Genomic DNA, 27,947 nt, shown 5'->3' on the forward strand with positions numbered 1-27,947 from the left:
ACTGTACCAAGCACCTTCAACCTTCGACTTCCTTTGTAATCACTGCTGTGGACACCATGTTTTTAGACCTTATGAAATGAAAACTCGATCTTGTTAAAAACAAAAACAACAAAAACACATCAACTAGCTGCTTATATAAGCATTTTGTTTCCTAATTCTAGAATCTCTCTGTTTCCATACAGTCTCTGTACTGGCAAAAAAAGCAATACCAAAAAATCACCTTGTGAATTCCCTTGCTAGCAAAATAATGCAATTTAGCACATGTTCAAGAGAAAATTGTCTAAGAAACTTTGTTTCTACTAGTTATTTTCAAGGCTGTGATAGTAACACTGCTTTTCAAGAGTTTCATTTTAGGTGATGTGATTACATTATAGGAATTATTCTTGCAGGGCTGATTATTCAGCACTGTTAGACGAGAAAAAAAAAAATGTGCTGAGGTCTGAGTAGAAAGTCTCAAAAGAGAAAGATTAATGTGAGAAAGAAAAGATGCTTCTAATTGACCAAGAAGGTGCTTTTTTTTTTTTTTCAAGTCCTTGGATATACTTCGGAAAGAGGTCCAAGCTTTGAAGGGCCAGAACTGCAACAGAAGAAATGATTTCATTAAAACCATGATTTTACGTTAAAAGAAATGCCCATATTCTCTGACACTTTATCTCAGGTTCCCTTACCCTAGGAAAGAGCCCACGTTTGAAGGCGGGTCTGAGGCGTGCCAGAACAGTCTCCTCCCTCCACCTTCTTCCTCCTTTCTCCCAAGTGCTAGGCACCCCCTCCCCCAGACGGCTGTCAGACCGGGACAGAGCAGCGAAGAGTTCTTGTTATCCAAAGCTTTCCGCATTCTTGTCTGTCTGCTTCGGCTGCTGAAGGGGCTGCCGCCTTCTATCAGGAAAAGAAAGGGGCCTCAAACCTCTCAGATCACGCCCTCTCCTAGGAAACTATTGAGCACAGGTAAGAAATATGACTACTCCTTATTTAGAAACCCAGGCATGGCGATTAGAGATCAATAAATAAGCTAGAAAAGCGATTGAGAGGAATTTAACTTCTCTGATATCACTGTGATAGGCGACTAGTCAGTAACAACATAAGGAACATGGATAGCATAGTCAGAGGAAAATCTTTTTCTCTCTTTTAGCCAAGTTTGGAGAGTATCACTTCAGAGGAAATGTTCTCAAACTTCTTGGTCTTGTGACTTCTTTATACTCCTAAAAATTACTGAAGGTCCTGAAGAATTTTTGTTTCTCTGGGTTTTTTACTGTAGTGCTGTCATTTGCTGTATTAGAAATTAAAACTGAGAAATGGAAAAAATAGTGAGCTATTAATTGATTTTAATATAACAATAAGCACATAACATATTAGCATAAATAACATTTTAAAGTATGGATAACTACATATTCCAAAGAAAATCTACTGTGAAGAGTGACATTTATTTTCATTTTTACAAATCTCTTTAATATCTGACAATAGAAGACAACTGCATTCTCATCTGCATTCAGTTTATGCGATATCACTCAAAACGTAGCCCCTGGTAAACTCTGTTGTACACTTGTTAGAAAATGGAGTAAAAATGACAAATTACATCTTAGAATTATCATGAAAATCGCTTTGACCTCATGAATGCGCGAGAATCGCCACTTTAGAATGTTAAATAAACTTCTGTTTAAAGGGAGTCTCAACTGTGAATCAACTATTTTAAAAGCAAACAAAAAAATTGTGAAAGGAAGGTAGATAATGGAATCTGCATCAGCACCCTTAGGCTGGGCTACATTGGACATTATTATATCATTCCCCAGGAGAATTTTATTTCACAAGGAAAGGGCTGAATAAACATCTCCATTTGGAAATATAAATAACAAAAATTAGGACACTCTTAAGCTCTTTTTTTCTTTTTGCCTATATCTAGCTATCTCGAGTTCTAGTAAATCTATCTTCAAAATATCTTTTTAAATTGGGCTTATCCATAATCTCCCTACATGAATATTGTGAATTCTTACATGAATTCATGCATGAATTCTTATCATAGTTTCATAGCCTGTCTCTAATCTTTTTCATAATGCCCTTGCCAGCTCAGTAATCTGCTTTTCCATTGCCTTTGAGATTAAATACAAACACTTCTATGCAACTTCCCAAGCCCTCCAACATCTAACCCCACCCTACCTTGTGTTCACTGCAGGACAGCAGAATTGTTCCACTGTAGTAAAAAAAATAGCTCCATTCAGTCCACCCCCACCACAATATTGTGGGTTTGGGTTTTTTTTATTATTAATTAATTTATTTGTTTATTGGCTGCATTGGGTCTTCATTGCTGCTTGCGGGCTTTCTCTAGTTGTGGTGAGTTGGGGCTACTCTTCTTTGTGGTGCATGAGCTTCTCATTGCAGTGGCTTCTCTTGCTGCAGAGCACGGCCTCTAGGTGCACGGGCTTTGGTAGTTGTGGCACGTGGGCTCAATAGTTGTGGCTCACAAGCTCTAGAGCACAGGCTCAGTAGTTGTGGCACATTGGCTTAGTTACTCCACATCATGTGGGATCTTCCTGGCCCAGGGATTGAACCCATGTCCCTGCATTGGCAGGCGGATTCTTAACCACTGCGCCACCAGGGAAGCCCAATATTGTGTTAATTATCACATAAATGCACTTCCATGTTCTCCTCCAATCAAGCAATCAGGATTAAATTCAATTCTCCTTTTCATACAAGGCCATTCCAGAAGTTCCACTTTGGCTTCTTGTTTTGAGTCTGTATTTAGCAGTTAATTATATACACCTTTTATCATTAACTGTTTACTTAAATTTTTACCTGAGACTTCTTCCACCCCCCACCTCTACCACACCCACATACTTTCTTTCATAAGATGGAGAAATTTTGAAGAAAAAAATGGCTTATAGAAGTGAAAAGTTAGATTTTGATCTTCTTGCTGTTGAGATGATTACCTACTTGATTTTAGGTAACATGCTTCCTCATTTCATCCTATACCTATTCCACAGAATTGGAATTCCACAGCAAGGACAAACACAATCATTATTGGTTTTCAAGTTCAAGACATTTTTATTTTTAATCTAACAGTATGTTTTTAAACTCTCAGTGGCTTAACGACACGTTATATAATAAATATTTCATCAATATATGTTGTTTTAGACTTATGAGGAAGTGGTTACTAGGGAATTTGCCACAATGAATGGTTCTCTCTTTGCAGCCTTAACTAGAATCTAGAATTACAGAATGCTGGTGCTGGGGGAAAAAAAACTTAAATATTGACCATTCAACTCCCTCTTGTCCAAATGAGGAAACTGAGGCCCTCAGAATTAAATGACTTGCCTCAGAAAAGATGTGGTTTAATCTCCATCATGATTTTCTACCATTCACTAACCTCTGGCTAGTTTCCAGGACTTGTATAACTAAAACGTTTTGTTGTTGCAAAAATCAATTATTGCTGCATACTCCTGGGAGGATCTATCTGGGGTGGTTTATAACTTTTATTTTAAGTCAATAATCTCAGAATTTTAGGTAAAATATTCAAAGCATTTTTATCCAATGGGAACTATAATTTTCATAGATTAGAGTTAAGAAAGCAAAGGAACATGGATCAGAAAGGAAAAGAGGAAAATTGTGGGGGAGGAGAAGAAGGTGAGTGCAATACTTGTAACCATAGATGTATTGACATCTAACAAGAAGAATGCTGAAAATATAAAAAATTCAAAATAAACACTCACATGAAATAAAAGAGAAAGTAAAGAAACTATTACGGAAAAAAAGAGAATATTAGAGAAATTATTCTATTTTTAAAAATCTGTTTTCAGACTTCCCTCATATTCTTTCCCTTTCTCATTAGCTTTCAGATGGAGTTTAAGTTTTAAGACAGAAAAAAATTTCTACCAGTCCCTTTACACACTGTTGTTATGGCAACAAGGCTTATAGCAAACATTTATTTAACATTTATTGAGCTCCTACTGTGTATAAGCTCTTTCCAGGTGTTGAAGATTCAAAAAACAAAAGACAACTCACTGTCTTAAACTCAGATTGAAGCCAGGCAGACCTATTTGTAATCAAAATAATCTTAATTCAGGGTAATAAGAACTATTTTAGAAGCATAGACATGGAGAGGAGGATGTGGGCACTGAGGAGAAAATGATTAGCTAGAAATGGAAGAGCCAGGGAAGTTTTCCTAGAGGAGATGTTTGAGCTGTGACAAAGGATAAAGGGTGAAGAAGGGTTTGGCAGGCAAAATAGGAAGGGGAAGCTGCAGCCTGGCAGGGGGAATAACTGGCTACAGTATGGAGTGAGGGAGAGTCTGGAAGCAAAACAACCAAGCAGAGGAATATGAAAATAGAAGATACCAGAAGTGACAAGGGCTAGACTTGAAATAGCGCTGGTGGAGCGGGAGAGGAGGCACCAAATTCTAGACACATTTCTGAGTTATAATCTATGGTATTTTTGAGACAGGAGAAGGTTAGGCGAAGGAGATGAGAAGGACTCCCAGGTTTCAGTTTGGGACAAGTTATTTGGACATACTTTAGAAAGTAATTAGTATATCTTACAGCTGGAGCTATGGATCTGGAGCCAGATTGAAATTTGCAAGTTATATAATCCCCCAGTAACCGCCACCCTCTCTCTTTACTTTATAGCTAAACTTCCTACAAGAATAGTTTATACTCACTGTCTTTACTTTTTTTTCTCATGCCATTCTGTCCTAAATCTTTGTCCACCTGCCTTCCATTCCTCCATTTTCCTTAAACAGTTCTACTGATACCAAAACTTCTTAATTGCCAGATTCAGGGGGCTTCCTAGGTGGTGCAGTGGTTGAGAATCCGCCTGCCAATGCAGGGGACACGGGTTCGATTCCTGCTCCAGGAAGATCCCACATGCTATGGAGCAACTAAGCCCGTGCGCCACAACTATTGAGCCTGCACTTTAGAGCCCGTCAGCCACAACTATTGAGCCCATGTGCTGCAACTACTGAAGCCCATGCGCCTAGAGCCCGCACTCTGCAACAAGAGAAGCCACAGCAATGAGGAGCCCACGCACCACAACAAAGAGTAGCCCCCACTCACTGTAACTAAAAGAAAGCCAGTGCACAGCAAAAAAAAAAAAAAAAAAAACCAACACAACCAATAAAATAAATACATTAAAAAAAAAAAACAAGTGTAAGCTTGTATCTAAATTACGGACTGCAGCCTCTGACTCCAACCAGCTCCTTCTGGAAGCTCCTTTGCTTTTTTTTTTTTTTTTTTTTTTTATTATTTTATTTTATTTTTTTGGGGGTACACCAGGTTCAATCAACTGTTTTTATACACATATCCCCATATTCCCTCCCTTCCTTGACGCCCCGCTCCTTTGCTTTTTGACTTCCATGATTATTATCTCTTAGATTGGCAAAACTGAATTATTTTCCAGTGATGTGTCTTTCATTCTGTTTTCTTAATGAGGTAACCACTCAACAAACTGCCCAAGCCAGAAGCTTTGAAGTCATCCTCAATTCCTCCTTCTTCCATTTGACTCACAATCAATCAGCAAAAAAATCCTGCTGTTTAATCTCTCTTGAATCATCCCACAGTCACTGCCCTAGTCTGTAGCCTCATCAACTCTTAGCTGTCAAAATTGCCTCTGTGGTTGTTTTCTGGCCTCTGTCCAACTTTATCCCATCAATCCATTCTCTACACTGCTGCCAAAGTGAGTTTTTTGAAACATAAATTTGACTATGTCTTTCTCCTGCTGAAAGTAAGTCAGTAATTTCAGAAAAAAGGTTCAAACTCTTTAGCCTACTTAAACAAGGACTTTATAATCTGACTTTCCTTTACAAGCTTTTGGCAAACAACTACACTGCTAGTTGCTTGAATTGAACTAGGCAGCATCAAAGTAATTTAATATAAAAATAATAGTCTCACTTTATAGGCAAAATGAACTATGTGAACTCCAAATTAGTTTATCTAGAATGACAGTTTCAAAGCTGGTAGGCCAAGTGAGTTATGAACCGTTGACACTATTGCCACATGGAAGTGTCTCTTATACCTGGTAGAAGTATCTGCTTTCATGTCAGTATAATGTAATCTCAGCTATTCTTTAAATATCTCAGAAGTTCTTGAGATATACAGGTTATTATGGTATTATTTTTTAACACTCACTACTGTTATAATTCTAGATATTTTTCATTTATGTATTCCTTTATCCTTTCATTTGGCAATGTGCCAGGCACCATTCTAGGCCCTTGAAATTCAAAACTGAACCTAACAGAGGTTCCTTCTCTTATGGAACTTACATTCTAGCAGGGAGAAAAATAATAAAATAATTTAAAATGTGCTGACAAACCATGTTAAAATATTTGAGGCCAGATTTTGATGAAATTGTCAAGAAGGTATAATTTGTCTTTGGGAATCTCAGCCATTTATTTTCAGTATCCACACCCCCACCCCTGCCATGATGCCCTTTCATCAAGGCACTTAGATATTCCAAAAGCTCATTCTTTCTCTCTTTTATTTTTTATTTCAAACAACATTTATAGAGAACCACGGTTTGTTTGAATTAAAAATTAAATTAAATTAAATTAAAAATAAATTAAAATAAATTTAAAAGTATACATATATACATATACATATATATGCTTATATATTATATATGAACCAAATTTAGATAAAACTGTTAAATAGCCACCAAATGGAGAGTCTGTTCAAGATGGTGGCCTCAGAAGATCTTGAACGCCCCTCCTGCCACAGACAGCAGATCTACAGCTACATATGGATCATTCCCTCTGAAAAAGACCTAAAAACTAGCTGAACTCTCCTCCATAAGAAAAGATAAAAGGACCATATCCAGATGGGTAGGAAAAGGAAAGACATGGCCTCACCAAAAACTCCATCTATGTTACAGCAACCCACAATCGGGATTGATATCACAAAACAAAGCCACTCCCTGAGGAGTGAAAGGTCAGTGCCCCACATCAGGCATCCCAGCCCTTGGGAACTGCACCAAAGAGATGAGCCACCAATACATTTGGCTTTGAAAATCAATAGAGTTTACATCCAGAAAAACTATAAGGCTGTAGGAAACAGATTCCACTCTTAAATGGCTTGTGTGCAGACTCGCTCATCACAGGTCCCATTACAAAAGTAGTGGTCTGAAAAGCACCCAGACCATATGTGAAGGAGATTCATTTGCTAATCTTAAAGCATCTGAGGGAGGTGCAGGAGCCTTTTAAGACTCTCTCCACCTAGATGGAGGCCCTGGCAGTTGCTGTTTTTGCATTTTCCCTCTATCTTGCTAATGTTCCACTGGTGGGTGCCATCTTTGCACACTCCCTCTAATCTGCTAATTCCACTGGGCACACCACACCCTCACACTGCTCTTGTGGCCTTGCCAAGACCAGGCAGGTGTGCAGAGCCCACAAGGGGGATGCTGCTTGAGCTCCCAGCTCTGGTGGCTGGAGGGATTGCATTTCTGGGTCCCATGAATCTGAAACAATCAGATGGGGAATTCTCAGAAAGCTACCACCCTGAGGATACTGCACAGACAGCAGACTAAAATGCATGTCCAGTCTCCCTGTGAAAAACGACTAATGACTTGTCCTGAAGCTTCAGCCTGAGGGGCACACTTCAGGTTTACCACTCATCTACTGGCTATAGAAGTGCTCTCAAGGAACATATGCTGGGGGAACCATCTCTGCACTCTCCTTTGCCTTTGCTACCGTTCACCAGTACCTACCAGAAGGGAGCTCACACACTCTACTGGAGCCCTGATTTTTGCAACTGTGGTCAAAGAGACACCTTCAGATGACCAGGTCTGGAGGCTAGCAGAGTTTGCAGTTCCAGTCCCACAGGGCAGTATATATTTGAATACCTTAAAAGCTGCTGCCTGAGGATCTGGCTTCTAATCAGCCTGAAACTAGGTGCTGACTGAGATCTCTCCCTCTGGAATACTCACAGGTCTTGGCACACCCTCAGCACTTGGGACCTATCAAGAATAAATCAGACTGCATAGGCAATCACAAAGGTTGAGTGACAACCAAGAACTAGGACAAGGTTAAACAATATGGTTCATCTCTACACAAGGCCATTCCTTCAAAACTAGGGGAGGTGGCTGTTTTGCCTAATACATAAAAACAAACACAGAGTCAAGGAAACTGAGGAATGAGAAGAAGATGTTCCAAAGGAATGAATAAGATAAAAACCCAGAAGAAAATCTTAATGAAATGGAGATAAGTAATTTACCTGATAAAGATTTTAAAGTAATGGTCATAAAGATGCTCATCGAACTCAGGAGAAGAATGGATGAACACAGTAAGAACTTCAACAAAGAGACAGAATATATAAGAAAGTACAAAACAGAAGTCACAGAGCTGAAGAATATAACAACTGAACTGAAAAATATACTAGAGGGGTTCAACAGCAGACTAGATGAAGCAAAGAAAGAATCAGTGATCTGGAATACAAGGCAGTGGAACTCACCCAAACAGAGCAGCAAAAAAAAAAAGCGAATTTTAAAAAATGAAGATAGCTTAAGGGACCAATGGGGCAAACATCAAGCAGAAATACATTCACATTATTGGGTTCCTGGGAGAAGAGAGAGAAAAGGGGGCAGAAAATTTATTTGAAGAAATAATAGCTGAAAACTTCCCTAAGCTGGGGAATGAATCAGACATCCAGATCCAGGAAGTCTAGGGAGTTCCAAAAAAAAGATGAATCCAAAGACACCAAAGCACATTAGAATTAAAATATCAAAAATAAAAGAGAGAATCTTGAAAGCAGCAAGAGAAAAACAACTTGTTACATACAAAGGAAGCCCCATAAGAGTATCAGCAGCTTTCTCAGCAGAAACTTTGCAGGCCAGAAAAGAGTGTCGTGATATATTCAAAGTGCTAAAAGGAAGAAACTTCCAACCAAGAATTCTCTACCTGGAAAGACTATCATTCAGAACTGGAAAAAAAGATAAAGAACTTTGCAAACAAACAGAAGCTAAAGGAGTTCAACCCCACTAAACCAGACTTACAAGAAATGTTAAAGGGACTTTTTTAAGCTGAAAAGAAAGTGTGCTAATTAGGAACAAGAAACATATGAAAGTAAAAATCTCACTGATATATGTAAGTATATAATAAATGTAGTGGATTTCACACTTGTGAAGTTAGTATAAAGATTAAAAGACAAAAGTAATTTTAAAAACTACACAATATCTAGTTAAGGGATACAGAAAGTAAAAAGATGTAAAATATGACATCAAAACATAAAACATTGGGGAGAAAGTAAAAATGTAGAGTTTTATAATGTGTTCAAACTTAACTTCTTATCAACTTAAAATATACTATTTTATATATAGGCTGTTAAATGTGACCCTCATGGTAACCACCAAGCAAAAACCTATAATAGATATATACAAAAAATGAGAAAAGAATCTAAGCATAACACTATAGGAAGTCATCAAACAACAAGGGAAGAAAGCAAAAGAAGAAAGTAGAACAATAAAACAGGCAGAAAACTATTAACAAAATGGCAATAAGTATATACATATCAATAACTACTTTAAATGTAAAGGAACTAAATTCCCCAATCAAAAGACAGAGAGTGGCTGAATGGATAAAAATACAATAACCATCTATATACTACCTACAAGAGACTCATTTCAGATGTAAGGACACATACAGATTTAAAGTGAAGGGATGGAAAAAAGATATTTCATGAAAATGGAAACTAGAAGAAAGCTGGAGTAGCTATATTTTTATCAGACAAAATAGACTTTAAAACAAAGGCTGTAATAAAAGACAAGGATAATCATTACATAATGATAAAGTGGTCAATCCAGCAAGAAGATAACATTTGTAAAGATTTATGCTTCCAACATATGAGCACCTGAACATGTAAATCAAATATTAACAGTCCTAAAGGGGGAAATTAACAGTAATACAGTAAGAGTAGGGGATTTTTTTCATAAATTTATTTATTTATTTATTTATTTATTTATTTATTTATTTTTGGCTGTGTTGGGTCTTCATTGCTGCATGCAGGATTTCTCTAGCTGTGGCGAGAAGGGGCTACTCTTCATTGTGGTGAGCGGGCTTCTCATTGCAGTGGCTTCTCTTGTAGGAGAGCACAGGCTCTAGATGCACTGGCTTCAGTAGTTGCAGCATGTGGGCTCAGTAGTTGTGGTGCATGGGCTTAGTTGCTCTGCAGCATGTAGGGTCCTCCAGGACCAGGGCTCGAACCTGTGTCCCCTGCATTGGCAGGCAGATTCTTAACCTCTGCACCACCAAGGAAACCACAGTAGGGGATTTTAATATCTCACTTACATCAGTAGATGGATCATCCACACAGAAAATCAATAAGGAATCATAAGCTTTAAATGACATGTTAGCCCAATAGACTTAAAAGATATATATAGAACATTCCAGCCAAAAGCAGCAGAATACACATTCTTCTCAAGTGCAGTCAAGTGCACATAGAACATTCTCCAAAACAGATCATATGTTAGGCCACAAAACAAGTCTCAATAATTCATGATCAAAATCATATCAAGCATCTTTTCTCACCACAGTGGTTTCAAACTAGCAATCAATTATTTTAAAAACTGGAAAAATCACAAATATGTGGAGATTAAACAACATTCTACTGAACAACCAATTTGACTTGTCAATGAACAAATCAAAAGAAAAATTAAAAAATTATCTTGAGGGACTTCGCCAGTGGTGCAGTTGTTAAGGCTCTGTGCTTCCAATACAGGGGGCCCAAGTTCAATCCCTGCTCAGGGAACTAGATACATGCTACATGAATGCCACAGCTGAGGAGCCATCAAGCCACAACTAAGGAGCCCACCTGCCACAACTAAGACTGATGCAACTAAATAAAATAAATGAATGAATGAATAAATATTAAAGAAAAAAACTCACCAATTATTTTTAAAAAATTATCTTGAGACAGGTGAAAATGGAACATTAACATGCCAGTACTTATGGGACACAGCAAAAGCAGTTCTAAGAGGGAAGTTTACAGTGATACAGGCCTACCTCAAGAAACAAGAAAAATCTCAAATAAACAATCTAACTTTATACCTAAAGGAACTTAAAAAAGAACAAATTAAGCCCAAAGTTAGTAGAAGGAAGGAAATAATAAAAACCAGAGCAGAAACAAATGAAATACAAACTAAAAAGATAATAGAAAAGATCAATGAAACTAAAATCTGATTCTTTCAAAAGATAAACAATATTTACAAACTTTTCAGTAGACAAGAAAAAAAGATAAAGATCTCAAACAAAAAAGATCCAAAATGGAGGAGAAATTACAACTAATACAAAGAAATACAAAGGATCATAAAAGAATGCTATAAACAATTATACAGCAACTAATCAGACAACCTAGAAGAAATGGATAATTTCTAGAAACACATAGTCTTCCAAGACTGAATTGAATCAGTTATCATGAAACTCCCAACAAAATTGGGATTGCCATATATACATTAATACATATAAAATAGATAACAAATAAGAAAAAAATCAAATTGTACACTTTAAATATATGCAATTTATTGTATATCAATAATATCTCACTAAAATTCTTTAAAAAAAAAATCCCAACAGACAAAAGTCCAGGACAGAAGTCTTCACTAATGAATTTTACCAAACATTCAAAGATTAAAACAATCCTCTTCAAACTCTTCCAAAAAATTGAAGAGAAGTGAATGCTCCCAAACTCATTTTACAAGTCTAGCTTTACCCTGATACCAAAACCAGACAAGGAAACCACAAAAAAGAAAATTATGAACTAATACCCCTCATGAATGTAGATGCAAAAATCCTCAACAAAATATTAGCAAACTGAATTAAACAATATGTTAATAAGACCATGCACCATGATCAAGTGGGGTTTATTCCAGGGCTGTGAGGATGGTTCAGCATCCACAAGTCAATCAATGTGATACACTAGATTAAGAAAATAAAGGATAAAAATCATATGCTTATAAATAAATGCAAAAAAGTATTTGACAAAATTCAACACCCCTTCACAATAAAAATCCCCAACAAAGCGGGTATAGAGAGAGCGTACCTCAACATGATAAAAGCCATATATAACAAGCCCACAGCTAACATCATACTCAACAGCAAAAAGCTGGAAGCTTTTTGTTTAAGATCAGAAACAAGAATACCCACTATTGCCAGTTTTACTCAACACAGTATGGGAATTCCTAGCTAGGGCAATTCATCAGGAAAAAGAAATAAAAGACATCAAAATTGAAAAGGAAGAAGTAGAACTGTCACTATTTGCAGAAAACATGATTTTATATATAGAAAACCCTAAGATGCCACACACAAAAAAGAAACAAACAAAAAAAACCTGTTAGAACTAATAAATGAGTACAATAAAACTGCAGAGTACAAAATCAATATACAAACATCTGTTGCATTTTATACACTAACAACAAAGTATAAGAAAGAGAAATTAAGAAAACAATCCCATTTACAATTTCATCAAAAAGAATAACATATCTAGGAGTAAATTTAACCAAGGAAGTGAAAGATCTGTATGCTGAAAACTATAAGACATTGATGAAAGAAATTGAAGAAGACACAAATAAACAGAAAGATTTTCCATGCTTATGAATTGGAAGAATTAATATTATTAAAATGTCCTTATTACCCAAAGCAATGTACAGATTCAATGCAATCCCTATCAAAAATTCAGTGGCATTTTTCACAGATATAGAACAATAAAACCTAAAATTTGTATGGAATCACAAAAGATTCCAAATAACCATAGTAATCTTGAGAAAGAAGAACAAAGCTGGAGGCATTATGCTCCCTGATTTCAAACTATATTACAAAGCTGTAGTAATCAAAACAGGGTGGTATTAGCATAAAACCAGACACATAGATCAATGGAACAAAACAGAGAGCCCAGAAATAAACCCACACATATATGACCAATTAATCTATGATAAAGGAGGCAAGGATATACAATGGGAAAGGACAGTCTTTTCAATAAATTGTATTGGGAAAACTCACAACCACATGCAGAAGAATGAAACTGGCCCCTCATACAGAAAAATTAACTGAAAGTGGATTACTTGAATGTAAGACCAGAAACCATAAAACTCCTAAAAGAAAACGTAGGCAGACATCTCCTTAACATCAGTCTAGCAATATTTTTTGGGCGGGGGGCTCTGACTCCAAAGGCAATGGGAACAAAAGCAAAAATAAACAAATGGTACTATATCAAAAAGCTTATGCACAGTGAAGAAAATCATCAACAAAATAAAAAGGCAGCCTATGAATGGGATAAGATATTTGCAAATCATATCTAATAAAGGATTAATGTTCAAGATATATAAAGAACTCATAAACTCAACAACAACAACAGAGAAAAACCCTGACTTTAAAAATGGTCAGAGGATCTGAATAGACATTTTTCCAAAGAAGACATACAGGTGGCCAACAGGTACATAAAAAGATGCTCAACATCACTAATCATCAGAGAAATGCAAATCAAAACCACAATGACTTATCATCACACATCTGTCAGAATGGCTATTATCAAAAGAACAAGAAATGACAAGTGTTGGTGAAGATGTGGAGAAAGGGGAGCTCTTGTACACTGTTTTTTGTTTGTTTGTTTGTTTTTTGTTTGGGGTTTTTTTTTAATAAATTTATTTAATTATTTATTGGCTGTGTTGGGTCTTCATTGCTGCACATGGGCTTTCTCTAGTTGCAGTGAGTGGGGGCTACTCTTAATTGTGGCACACAGGCTTCTCATTGTGGTGGGTTCTCTTGTTGTGGAGCATGGGCTCTAGGCACACAGGCTTCAGTAGTTGTGGCACATGGGCTCAACAGTTGTGGTTCATGGGCTCTAGAGCGCAGGCTCCGTAGTTGTGGAACACAGGCTTAGTTGCTCCACAGCATGTGGGATCTTCCCAGACCAGGGATGGAACCCATGTCCCCTGCATTGGCAGGTGGATTCTTAACCACTGCACCACCAGGGAAGTCCTTCTTGTGCACTGTTGATAGAGATGTAAATTTGTGTGGACACTATGGAAAACAGTATGGAATCTCTGCAAAAAATTAAAAATAGAACTACCATATAATCTAGCAATTCTACTTCTGAGTGCTTATCTGGAGAAAATAAAAACACTAATTCAAAAAGATATATTCACCCCTATGTTCAATGCAGGATTATTCACAATAGCCAAGGTATGGAAACAACAGAAGTGTCCATCAATGGATGAATTGATAAAGAAGATATGGTGTATATAATGGAATACCATTCATAAAAAGAATGAAATCTTAGGGACTTCCCTGGTGGTCTGGGGGTTAAGTATCCATTTTGCAGTTCAGGGGACGCCAGTTCAATCTCTGGTCAGGGAACTAAGATCCCATGCCATAGGGAAAGTAAGCCTGTGTGCCACAACTATAGAGCCCATGCACTCTGGAGCCACAACTAGAGAGAAGCCCAAGCACCACAACAAAGAGCCCACATGCTGCAACTAAAGATCCCATGTGCTGCAACTAAGACATGATGCAGCCACTAAGTAAATAAATAAATATTTTAAAAAAAGAATGAAATCTTGCAACAACATGAATGGACCTTGAGAATGTTATATTAAGTGAAATAAATCAGACAGAGAGATAAATACTGTATGATTTCACTTATATGTGAAATCTAAAAAACAAAACAAATGAACGAACAAAACAAAATAAAGCAAAGCTCATACATAGAGAACAGATTAGTGGTTGACAGAGGGGAGGGGCATGGGGTGGGCAAAATGAGTAAAGGGGATCAAGAGATACAAACCTCAACTTGTAAAATAAATAAGTTATGGGATGTAAAGTACAGCATGTAAACTATAGTCAATAATATTACATTGCAAATTTGAAAGTTACTAATAAATTATCTTAGAAGTTCTCATCACCAGAAAAGAATTTCGTAACTGTACAGTGACAGATGGTAACTAGATTTATTGTGGTGATCATTTCACAATGTATAAAAATTTTCCATAATACAAAATAAAAACAAAATAGCCACCAACTAATAATTATTTTGTGCTAGCTTAATTCGAACTAAGTGTTTTCAACCGGGTTTTAATTTCCTGCTTCCTCTGTATATGTTTGGCCTCAGCAAATTATGCTAGAAAAAATTTGAGTCATTTCTCAACCTTTAAGTATAAGCATATAAACACCCCCATATATATGAATTGATGACGTGCCCTAACCACCTTTCTTAGAGCACCAACCATAACTGTCTTCAGTGGACCAAGGGACTTCTGAACTCTAGAGTAGAATTTCTTAATTATTTCTGTGTCATGGACCCCCATGGGCAATCTGGTGAAGTCTGTGGATCCCTTCTCAGAATCACGTTTTTTAATGCATAAAGTTAAATACTTAGGATGAGAAAGGAAACCCTTTATAATTAAAGAGTTATCAAAAATTTTTAACAAATTTTGATAAGGTATATATGTGTGTCTTTATTAGCACATTAAATAACAAGATGTCCTGTTGGGACTAATAACTTCCATATATTTCAAAGCAGTAATGAGTTTAAGCCATATTTCAAGAGCTCTGCAGAAATTATAATACAGTAAGAAATATGTATGTCTATTAGTGACAGTCACAGGTACTGTGAATAATACTGTGGTTTGTTTCCTCACCATAATGGAAGGAACTGTTAAATTTCACTTAGAAGTTGGTGAAAATAATTGTGTAATTTTCCCCACCCATGTTCACAGATTTCCCAGATTTAGAACCCCTGCTCCGTAAACAAAGGTCTGAAAGGATACACACTGTATTGGAGTTGGGTTGGGTGGGATGGGACAGAAAAGAGCAAAAAGAATTTTTAACATTTTCAAATCCTATATTATTTGATTTTTTTTACAGAAAGACTGTATTTATGTATTATTTGTGTAAAAAGCATAGTATAGTCCAGGCTCCAGATCAAAAGTCGCTGTTGCTCAGAAAGAAAGAGAGCCATCAGATGGCAGAGCCCTTCAGCCTCCTCCCACCCCACCCCCACTCCCAGGCAGAAACATCATTTTTATCATTGCTTCACATTCAGCACTTTGACAATGAAGCCACAATCTTCAATCTCTCAGTCACAGAACCCCATCAGTTGCAAGACAGAGATAGAACCAGTCCCTAGTTAAAGGACAGGATTAGGTGTGTTTCTGGCATCCTATATTTATACTAATAATATATGTATATTTCCAACAAAACACTAGAACAATAATTCAGTTCAATAATGGACCACTTATCCATCCTTTACAACATTGTTTAATGAGAAAAATGCGTCCTAGTTTCCAAATATCTAATGGTTTGCAAGAGAACATTTGAACACACGCATTCATACACTGAGCCACCTGGCATTTATTAAATGTCCAGCGTGTTCATCAGCAGGCTGGACTTCTGAAATTGGAGGTAGAACAAGGCAAAAAGTGGTAAAAGTGTCCTTTTGTGTAAAAGGAACAATCACTACCTTTTAACAGATGACTCTGCTTTCATTAGGAACAAGGATGGCTGCTGAACCGATAGAAGACAATTGCATCAGCTTTGTGGAAATGAAATTTATTAACAATACACTTTACTTTGTAGGTAAGTTCAAAACCATAGACCAAATACAGGGTTTAGGTAACTGTATTCAACTAGAAAAGATGCTAAGTGACTTTGTCACCAAATTCCATTGTAAGACTAATGACACGCTTCTCTGAAAGATAAATATATATATATTGGGCCTCTAGAAATTAACCATCATATGTCCAAGGTCCCAGCACCTTGTCCTGCCACATGTCCTGGCACTTAGCTAGTAGTAGCCCCTCACAAGGTGGCTGCAGGTACACGTTATGAAAATCCCACAAAATTGGATATGCAACTTCCCAAAGCAAATTGGCAAATTATATGAGATACATATCTGAAATCTAGAGTTGTACCATTTTATGTAAATACATTTGACAAAAAAAAAACAGATTCTTATGATTAATTTTCCTTGGGCAGTTTAGTTTCATTTGAAAACGTCATGGAAAGTTCTTGGGTGACTTTCCATTGAAGCAATAAATTTAAGAGTAAAATCTATCATTTTATAAAATTTCTTTTTAGCTACAAATTTAAATTTATAAACCCTAGATTTAGGTTTTATATCTAACATGGCTGAGATCACACTAAGTTTACTTAGCTTCATTTTATGGGACCTTTTGAATGATTATAGTATGTTTTCATGGGGGCCAACAAAGGCCATCACCAGCAAGATAGGGGTTAAAGAATGCAGAGGGGCAGAAAAGAGTAATAGAAAGGAAGGGTGAGAGGAAATTCTGAGTTGAAATACAGAATTTAACATATTTTGTTTCTCTTTTTTCCCCTTTAGCTGAAAATGATGGTAAAGTATAAATTTAATTTTCCTTCTTTGCAAAAATAAATAGCTATTTGAGTAAGTATCCCATTGACACATCTATATCACCGTTCTCAGCTGAGAGAAACTGGTACCAATCTGTATGAGAAGCTAATATTCCCTCAAAGGAGTGTGAACTCAGTAGCACTACCCTGTAATAAAGAAGACTATAAGGGGATTTCTAATAAAATATGCTTCTCCACACCTTGGGAAATTCTCAGCTATTAGAATCTACAAAATAGACCTTGCCTGTTACATAGATCCTGAGATTAGCAGAAAGTCATGGATTCCCTGGAATACGTAGGAAAAGGGGATTGAAACATGAAAATTGTTGTCCAAAATCAGGAACATCTTCCCTTTTCAACCTTCGTCTCAGAAATGCTCTGAGAAGAAGCCTGGGAGGCTTCCAGGGGCAGAGAATTCGGGAAGTAGAGGAGATGGGAGAAGGTAGAGCAAACAGACCTATAAGGTTGAATCATTGTCTTCCTAAGTAGTGGATGTACCCATTCCTTGTCCTTTTGGCACTGAGGGAGGATCATACCCATGTAAAGCCTGTGATTCTCTAACAGACCCCCAGATTATTGAAGGTCATTAGTTTCTCATACTTTTCCTTAAAAATAGCACTTGCTCCATTCTTAAGGTGATCCTTACTGGACTGGAAATATAAAACAGGAACTTTTGAAAAATACTATTCCTTTTGGTTTCTTTTCCAGACTTATTGAGATGTTATTTTCATATAGCTCCTCATGTTTCTTAAAGACTACTCCCATTTATTTGATTTAATAAATATTGGCATCTGTATCTCTGGCACTATGTCAAGCACTACAGTACAATGGAGAGCAAAACACAGCTCGTACAGGGGGAAGCAGGCACATTAGGAAGGCAAGTGGAATGTGGTATGTTAAGGGTTGTGAAGGCACAGATGCTATGGGAGCACATGGAAGGGCACCTGATTTAGTCCGGTAGACGCTGTGCAGGCATTTTGAAGGAGGGACAGAATTAAAGAGTAAATAGGGGTTAGCCAAGAGAAGGTATTCTGGGCAGAGAGAAAATCAAGATATGAAAGAAAGCATGGTATGTATGAGGAGTTAAGAGTAGTTCAGATTGGGAGTAGAGCAGGAGTAGGAAAATGATGAGAGAAGAAAGATAAATAGGGTGCAGATCTAGCAGATTCCCTTATTCCAAGATACGGAATTTGGGCTTTATCTTTGGGGTAACAGGGATTCATTAAGCACAATATGTATGATCTAGGATACAGATTAGTTTGCTTCTAAAAAAGAGATCTGAAAATACAGTAACTGAACAAGATAGAAAATATTTCTCTCAAATATGAATCCAAGTAGGCATTTCAGTATTAGTGTGGCTGGATGCAGCCTGATGACGTTGGAATCTGAAGTTTCCTCTGTCTTCTTCTATTCCATCATCCCTAGTTGTTGAACTCATTTACATACTTGAAAATCATCATCACACTTCCTGGGTCCATGTCCCAGCTAGCAAGAAAGTGTTCAAAATAAGAGGAAGACAGGCTCACTCCTTTTAAGAAAAGCTCTCTTTAGAAGTTGCAAACATCAAGTCCACTCATACTAGAATTTAGTCACATGGCACCAACTGCTAGGAAAATATGGAAAATACAGTCTTTATTCTGGGTGCCCGTGTCATTCAGTAAAATTGGGGGATAACATGATCGTATCTCTGAATGTTAACTTTAATTAAAATTGGCTTCAGTATAAAGAATTGATGTGGGGGCCAAAAAAAAAGGGTGGGGAGAATGCCAATTAAGAGGCTATTATTATAATCCCTATAAGAAATAATGACAACATGAATTAATGGGCACAGCAGCATGCCACTGGAGAGCTGTGAATGGATTTTAGAAAAACTTGGAAGAATCAACAGGATGTGGATTTAGAAGGGGATGGAAAGAAAGACAGAAAAGATGATGCCTATGTTTTGTTTTGTTTTTAATAGTTTATTTATTTATTTATTTACTTATTGGCTGCATTGGGTCTTCGTTGCTGCATGCAGGCTTTCTCTAGTTGCAGCAAGCGGGGGCTGCTCTTCATTGTGGTGCACAGGCTTCTCGTTGCAGTGGTTTCTCTTGTTGTGGAGCACAGGCTCTAGGCACATGGGCTTCAGCAGTTGTGGTGCGTGGGCTCGGTAGTTGTGGTGCACTGCATTAGCAGGCAGATTCTTAACCACTGCACCACCAGGGAAGCCTGATGCTTATGTTTTTCCACGTAGGCAGTTTGTACCATTCAGTGAAATAGGAAATATAAGAGGAAGAGCAGGGTAGAGAGGTTTGCAGGGCAAAGAAGAAGATAGATGATGGACTTAGTGATGAAGAATGATGATCTTAACTGTGGCACATCCTACTGGAGATGTCCAGGAGGTTCTTGGACATGTGGTTCTAAACTCAGGATAAAAATTTGAGCTGGATATATGGATGTGGGAGACATATATACAATAGAAATGACATCTGAAACTATAGGAATAACAATGACAAATCAGAGGAAATGTGCAGCATGAGAAAGTAAAAGTCAAGGACTAAACGCTGAGGAATACCTACATTTCAAGGATTCAGTAGAAAGAGCAGCTAATAAAGAACAGAGCAGAGTAACCAAAGAAGAAGAAGAAAAACAGAGAATGCCACAGACTCCCAGAAGAGCATTTCAAGATGGAGATAACAGGCACTGTGTTGAATTTTGCAGCCTTGAAAATCAAGAGCCAAAAAGCATCTGTTACATTTAGCACCAGGCAGTTGTGATCTCGGGGAAAGCAACTTGATGGAGAAATAGAGCCAGTGAGTAGAAGCTTGCCAAGAGTAGAAGGGTGAATGGAAAGCAAGGAAATGATACATACAATTCTTGCCAGAAGCTCCACTGTTAAAAGGAGGAAAGACGCAAGACTAGCTGCAGAGTGGGATTCCGCTGATGCCGGTGCTTTAAATCTCAAAATGAAAAGCCTTGTGTTTTTCTGATTATAAAAATAATTTGTTTCTTATAAATAATTCAGCCAATGAAGATAAGAAAATGAAGAAAAATTAAAACATGAATAATAATGATATTCACTGCTATCATTTTGATGTTATATATATATAATATATAAAAATACTATACCAAAGCTTCTTTTTCTAGTTTAAAACACATGGACATCTTTCCATGACAATGAATAATTACAATTGTATTAAATTCATGATCATTCATAGTAAGGGCATATCAAAATTTATTTGATCAATTCTCAATTGATGAACATTTAAGTTGTTTCTAGTTTGTTTTTATTATTAAAGGGACTTCCCTGGGACTTCCCTGGTGGCACAGTGGTTAAGAATCTGCCTGCCAATATGCAGGGGACACAGGTTCGATCCCTGTTCCGGGAAGATTCCCACATGCCGTGGAGCAACTAAGCCCGTGTGCCACAACTGCTGAGCCCACATGCCACAACTACTGAAGCCTGCGTGCCTAGAGCCTGTGCTCCACAACAAGAGAAGCCACCGCAATGAGAAGCCTGCACACCACAACAGAGTAGCCCTTGCTCGCTGCAACTAGAGAAAGCCTGCCTGCAGCAACGAAGACCCAAAGCAGCCAAAAAATAAATGAATAAATAAATAATTTTTTTTCAAATAAAGCATTCTTGTAGAGAAGTATTTACACATTTGTCTACTGTTTCCTTAGGATAAAATGCAGAAAGTAAGATTGCTGAGTTGATAGAAGAGAAAGTGATTGATAAATCAAGGTTTCATTGAAAGTGTGCACAGGACACAGATGGGGTTAGCCTTAGACACCAGAAGAGGCACCTTTTTCACATTTCCCTTGGGACAAGAAGGGTAGAGGAAATAACAGGTGATGCCATAGTGAAGTTTGTAAGTGGAGTAGCAGGAAATCATTTGCTGAAAGTGAAAGCAGAGGTGATGATGTAGAGGTCTTGAGGAGAGGGAAGAAGGCTTGAAGCTGCAGCTGTGGACTATGGGAGAGAAGGCTGAACTGGAAAGAAGTACTGACAAGTGAGGTGTGTGTTATGGCACCAATTTGCACATTTGTAGGATTGTGTACCAGCAGTGCACGCAGCAGCCAGGTTTGGAGTTATTCAGTAGAAAGACGAGTGAGCTTGGGATTTAAGATACTGGCAAAAGGTTAGATAAAATGATGAACCATGAAGTCCAGGCTGCATAGAGAAGGAAGGGAAGACAGGAAGAGGTTAGATAGGAAGAAAATGCAAGAGTCAGGAAGACTCAGTAACATGGAAGAAAAGTATAAGAAAACTAAAAGGATAGGAATTGTGGTCAAAAGGAGGCTATTTGAATTTAACATTTCAAAAGTAGCACGGTTCTGAGTGATAACAGGAATCAAGGTGCGCCCTTGGAAGTGGGTTAAAAACACTGTGCAACTTTACCTTAGCTTCTGTAACAGAGGACTGTGATTGTTATTGAAAACTGGAATATACAGTATGCCTATTTGTAAATTTAGAAAAAAAAACTTATTTTTTAATGAGATTTCATGTGCATTATAGAAGGCCTGGAATCAGATCACTTTGGCAAGCTTGAACCTAAGCTCTCAATCATACGAAATTTGAACGACCAAGTTCTCTTCATTAACCAGGAAAATCAACCCATCTTTGAGGATATGCCTGATTCTGACTGTTCAGGTATTTTTTTATATATATTTGTAAACATGGAAATGACAAGCTACTTCTTCCCATTCCATATAACTACCTACATTTTCTATTATAGACCTGATACTTACATGAAAAGTCATAGTAGTAATAATTTCACTTAGAAGAAACTTTATAGGGTATCCATGTTTTTTCATTGGGCTGAAAAAGTGATACAGTAAAGGTAGTGCTAGGGGGCATATTCTTTGAGCCTACATTTGGATCACCAATTCCTTCACTGTAATTGCATTAACTGCATATGATCACCATTGAGTTGGATCCTTAATACCTGCTGGTTGTAGCTGAAATTGCTGACAACATTTTCAAAACTCAAAATTAAATATAAATGTACAAGCACCCCAATTAAGTCTGTTTTCCACCAGAAATTTAGAGCTCCTTATAAAATGAATAAGTTAACTGTGCCTTCCAAGGTATGAATTTCAAATATCAAACTTAAGGTGGAGTTGAAAAAGTGAATGGTGCACTCTTGAAAATGTGGAATTTTTAGCTTAACAGAGCTTTAATATTCTATTTAGCATTTAAAAGTTAAAGACAATCTTTTAAAATTCAGAATATCTCTAAAACACTTAAAAAGTTGCTGCCTTTGTATTATAATATATATTTAAATGTGTTTTAACAAATGTGAGAGTCACTGTGTATAGTCTCCTGCCAAGTGGCTGAATCTTAGAGTGTGGGATTGGTAACGGGCCTATTAAGGATTATTCTTTGGCTAATTTCCCTACATGCTTATTTACAAAAATTCTTCTAACTAGTGTTCTCATTTATTAATGTTTATTTCAGATAATGCACCCCAGACTGTATTTATCATATGTATGTATAAAGACAGCCTCACTAGAGGTCTGGCAGTAACCATCTCTGTGCAGTGTAAGAAAATCTCTACTCTCTCCTGTCAGAACAAAATTGTTTCCTTTAAGGTAAGACTGAGCCTTAATTTGTTTTAGTCATATTTACGTGCAAAATTAAAAAGCCCAAATATCCCCAGTCCAACCTTTTGTCTAGGACAAAAATAGCAAGAAGTAGAGAACCATTAAAATAGTCACTGAAAATTGTCAAGCTCTTTAACCTACTATAGTAACATCATGGTTTTTCTGAGCCTGCCATAGGGAGGAAGGGGCTCAACACTTGTTTCATGACCTAGGTCTTCTGAATAATCAATCTATAGATAAATAATAATACAGAATATATATGTGACTTTCTAGAATAAATCCTGCTACACAGGATAAAGTTAATCATTCTTCTGTAAAGTATGATGATAATATTTTAATCCCTAATTGTTTTGTTCCTGCTTCTTAGCCTCTTTTGGCTACAACTTTCAACTTTCAGTCAATGTATGTTATTTTTAATGTTAATCTAAGTGAACAAAATTAATAGGATCAGTTGTAAAAACAACGGTATAATGTATCTCAAACCCAGGTATAAATTACTTCTGACCACTGCTTTTTTTGCTATTCTCCATCATTATTTTTCTCTATTTTTTTCCATTATTATTAGATAAACAACCATTAACTATAGATATGGGTTGACCCAGAAAACTTTCCTCCCAGCGAGACAAGCCAGGCGATGCTTACAAATTGGCAGTGTTTTAAAGGTGAATCCCATGTCGTGAAGACTTTTTCAGTGGGGATTTGCCAATAAAGAACTGCAATAAAGGTCACCCAGTTCCCACTGAAAGAGTATGACCTTTGTAGACATGCCAAGGGGCAACTTGGGAGGCCAGAAAAAGCCACTCTAAAATATAATCCAGATAAGATCAGCATATCAGTAACAAATAGAGCCTCCAAACAAATCCCTTAGCCATCCCCTTCCAAGCAGAGTACCACCCCCTCAGATGACAATTTGGAGTCCCTGCTCCCTGACCTGACAGGCAGGAAGATCAGTTATTGTAATGGCTTTAGGAGTCTGGCGGTGGACAGGCAGGGTGAAGGGGATTAAGCATATTGTTACTTAGCAACAAAATCAGAAGGGAAGAAAGGAGATGGCCAAGCTCAAGCCATGTGGGATAGAGGAAAACTAACTCAGCTGCAGAGACAGAGTCAGAAACTGGGAAAAGGCTGATCTATATGTAAGTGGATTCTTACTGAGAGACTGGGGAGAGTGTCTAGAAGATGGAAATAATGCTTGGCAAATGGTAGAATGGGAGAACTAGTTTACACTGTCATTAATTCAAGACCCACACTTGTTAATAAAAGACAAAGGTCAAGAGTTATGGCTATAAATTCCATAATTGATTGAGAAGTTTGGAAGAAAAAAAAAACAGTTTCTTTAAACATCTAAGGAGGATGCTGGGATGCAATTTTAGGTCTGGAGGTCTCTCTGTCAGTCCTTAATTAGGATCATGAAGAGCGTCAAAATTAAGTTCAAGTTTTCTACTGGTTCTGAGATTAATAAGGAAAGAACCTGAGGTGGTCCTCACATTTTCTAGTCCATCCTGAAAAGCAGGCATAATGCAATAATAGGAAAAGTGCAGGCAGTACTGTCAAGTGACCAGCAGGATTATAGTTTCAAGCGATCTAGCCATTCTTAGGAAAATCCTATTCTGCAGCTGAGCTATAAGAATTACCACTTGGCCTCCCAGGGCAGGGTCCAGCCAAGAGACAGACTGCTTTGAGGATAGAAATTCAGGACTACTGTGAAACTGAAATGCTCGGCAGGGAAGCACCAAAAGCTGCTGACTAAGCCTTAGAAAAAGTAATGGGTCTATTTATAGCCAGTTTCATTTCTAGGCTCCACTGAAGGAAGTTGCTGAGATTCCTGCCACTTCCTGCCTCTCTCACAGTAGGTTCACATACTGGAGCTACCCTAGGCCTATGGGTGGATGTCATCAATGTTTCAGCTGTGAATGGTTCAACAAGACAGGAACTGATATTAGCCTAAAATAGCTGTGGTCTTTGCTGGAATTCTACTTCCTCTTGAGCAGATATGGGCTCCACTTAATGGGAGAGGAGAGAAGGAAATCATCTGATGGATATATTGGGAAAAACTAGAGTTCTGGACCTGAGTGTGTGTGCCATAATGTGAAAAGCCAAAGAGGACAAGAAGAGTGGAAGATTAGAAATTAAGAGAGAGAGGAGATCAGTATTCCTTTATTTAGAGATTATTTTTCTTGACTCTTGAGAATATAAACTTCTTTAGTTCTGTGCAATGATATATTTCAAAATGAACTGCACATACTTATGTTGGTCATGGCCTAAAAAAAGTAAGTAATTTTTTTCTCTATAGGATATGAGTCCTCCTGATAATCTTGATGATGAAGGAAATGACATCATATTCTTTCAGAGAAGTGTTCCAGGGCATGATGATAAGATACAATTTGAGTCTTCATTGTACAAAGGATACTTTCTAGCTTGTAAAAAAGAGAATGACCTTTTCAAACTCATTTTGAAAAAAAAGGATGAAAATGGAGATAAATCTATAATGTTCACCGTTCAAAACAAGAACTAGATATTAAAATTGCATAGTTTGAACTTTCCGAGTTTTTGTCTTTCAAAAAGTTTATGAGTTCGAACCTGTAATTATAATGATGTAATAAAATGAATAATGATCTCAAAAGATAGCACTGAAAAATGAATAATAAGCTTTCACAAAATTGACTTCCTCTTGTCCAGGCGAATAAAATATTTGTATAATGCAAAAAGAATGCATAGTTTGAAAACACATTAACAGTGTTAATGGGAAAATAGATTATATTCAGTAGAAGTGTTTTGAATCTTTTGGGTTATTGGTCTTAATGATGAATAAAACCAATATTTGAACTTTCTAGTTTTTAAGAAAATAATTAAAACCTTAAAGATTGTAAGCTATAAACTAGCATAAACTGATTCACTGTGTAGTCTTGATCTATCACCTCATCCTTCTTTACTTTTACTTTTTGTTAGAAAAACAACTATTCCAACCTTTCCCCAAAAATACTTCATAGAGATGTTGTGAGGAATTATTTGACTTTCTGGAAATTGCTTTCAGTTACAAGAAAATTGCAGAGAAAAATTATGTGTAAAGCAAAATTACCTAAGCATTTGTGTAAGAGAATAAACAAGGAAGAGTATTTCAGTTCAAGAATTAATACGTTAACTCAAGTTATGATTAAAAGGTATCATAGTTATTGGAAATTTTTAAAAAAGCATTTTATAAAGAGCCCACTTCACTTGACTAGTTTTTGCATTTCTTCCAAAGTCAGGATATCTTTAAAAGTCAGATTGATCCTGAACCCAGCAACATATAAAAAGGATTGTACACTTTGACCAAGTACCATTCAATCCAGGAGTGCAAAGATGGTTTAATATTCTAAAATCAATTAATGCAATATACCATATTAATAGAATAAAGGATAAAACCCCACAATCATCTCAATAAATGCAGAAAAGGCATTTAACAAAATCTAGTGCATAATAAAAATTCTCAACAAACTTGTAAAAGAAGAGAAATTCCTCAGTGTGATACACGGCATCCATGAAAAGCTAACGCTAATGTCATACTTTAATGGTTAAAAAAAAAAAAGCAAGAATTTCAGCTCTTGTGACTACTGTTCAGCATCATGCTGGAGGTTGTAGCCAGTACAATCACAAGAAAAAGAGAAATAAAAGGCATCCAGGTTAAAAAGGAAAAATAAAACTGTCCTTATTTGCAGACAACCTAATTCTAAATGTAGAAGAACCTAAGGAATATACATGCATGTGTACATACAAACCCCTGTTAAAATTAATAAACAAGTTCAGTGATGTCACAGAATGCAAGATTACTGTACAAAAATAAATTGTATTTTTATATATGAGAATGAACAATCTGAAAATAAAAATAAGAAAAATCTGTTCACAATAATATTTAAAAGAATAAAATGCTTATGAATAAATTTAGCAAAAAAAAAAGCAAATCTTGAGCACTGAAAATTTCAAAACATTGCTGAGGAAGATTAAATATGATCTAAATAAATGGAGAAATATTTCACATTCACATTTTGAAAGACCTGATATCGTTAAGATGGCAGTTCTCCCCCAATTGATCTATAGATTCAACTCAGTCTCCATCAAAATTCCAGCAGGCTTTTTTGCAGAAGTTGACTTGTACCTGAAATGTATGTGGAAATCCAAAAGACACAGAAGAGCCAAAATTTTTTGAAAAAGAATAAAGTAGGATAACTTTCATTTCCTAAACTTAGAACTTAATATAAGCTGCAGTAATCAGAACAGTTTGGTACTGACACAAGAATAAACATATATATCAATGGAACAGATTTGAGAGTCCAGAAATAAACCCTTATATTTATGACCAATTAATTTTTGACAAAGGCAGTTTGATAGAAGAGTTTTCAACAAATGGTGCTGGGATAACTGAATGTCCAGATGCAAAACAAGCATCGGCTAGACCCTTACTTCACACTATATACAGAAATTAATTCAGAATCAATCTGAGACATTAACATAAGAGCTGAAGTTATAAAATTTTTAGAATAAAACAGGAGAAAATGTCAAGACCTTGGGTTAGGCAAAGATTTTTTTAAACACAACCGAAGAAGCATGATTCAGAAAATAAAAATTTAATAAATTGGACATAATAAAAATCAAAATTTGTGAGTTAAACTGGATGAATGGTATAGGGGACCCCTCAATAGTATCTTTGTAACTTTATGTGAATATTGTTTCAAATTTTAAAATTTTTTAAAAAAACTTTTTACTGAAAAGATGTCGTTGAGTAAAAAGACAAGCCACAGAGAAAATATTTGTAAATCATATGTATGGCAAAAAAACTTGTATCCAGAAAATACAAAGAACTCTTCAACTCAATAAGAAGACAACCCGGTTTTTAAATGGGCATAAGATTTGAATAGACGTTTCTCCAAAGAAGATGTACAAATGGCTTATAAGCACTTGAAATGATGCTTAACACCATTAGTTATTCAGGAGGTGCAAATTAAGACCGCAATAAGATACCACTTTCATCCACCAGGATGGCTATGATCAA

General features: G+C 36.6%; 1 protein-coding gene across 1 annotated transcript; it reads left to right on the plus strand.

The window, feature by feature from the left end:
* Positions 1–756: 756 nt before the first annotated feature.
* IL18 (interleukin 18) lies at positions 757–27,639 on the plus strand. The gene is made up of 6 exons (XM_057749703.1): positions 757–945; positions 16,451–16,537; positions 17,304–17,315; positions 21,831–21,965; positions 22,773–22,906; positions 25,212–27,639. The coding sequence occupies exons 2-6, from the start codon at positions 16,459–16,461 to the stop codon at positions 25,431–25,433; spliced, it is 582 nt and encodes a 193-aa protein (XP_057605686.1). The 5' UTR covers positions 757–945; positions 16,451–16,458; the 3' UTR covers positions 25,434–27,639.
* The last annotated feature ends 308 nt before the right edge of the window (positions 27,640–27,947 follow it).

The sequence above is a fragment of the Hippopotamus amphibius genome, chromosome 9 (genome assembly GCF_030028045.1).
Source record: "Hippopotamus amphibius kiboko isolate mHipAmp2 chromosome 9, mHipAmp2.hap2, whole genome shotgun sequence".
In the NCBI taxonomy this organism is placed as follows: Eukaryota; Metazoa; Chordata; class Mammalia; order Artiodactyla; family Hippopotamidae; genus Hippopotamus; species Hippopotamus amphibius.

Coding starts and splice junctions, on each gene's coding strand:
- IL18 (XM_057749703.1), top strand. CDS start 16,459: ATGGCTGCTGAACCGATAGAAGACAATTGCATCAGCTTTGTGGAAATG. Junction 21,966..22,772: donor GCCTGATTCTGACTGTTCAG/GTATTTTTTTAT, acceptor TGTTTATTTCAG/ATAATGCACCCCAGACTGTA. Junction 22,907..25,211: donor ACAAAATTGTTTCCTTTAAG/GTAAGACTGAGC, acceptor TTTTCTCTATAG/GATATGAGTCCTCCTGATAA.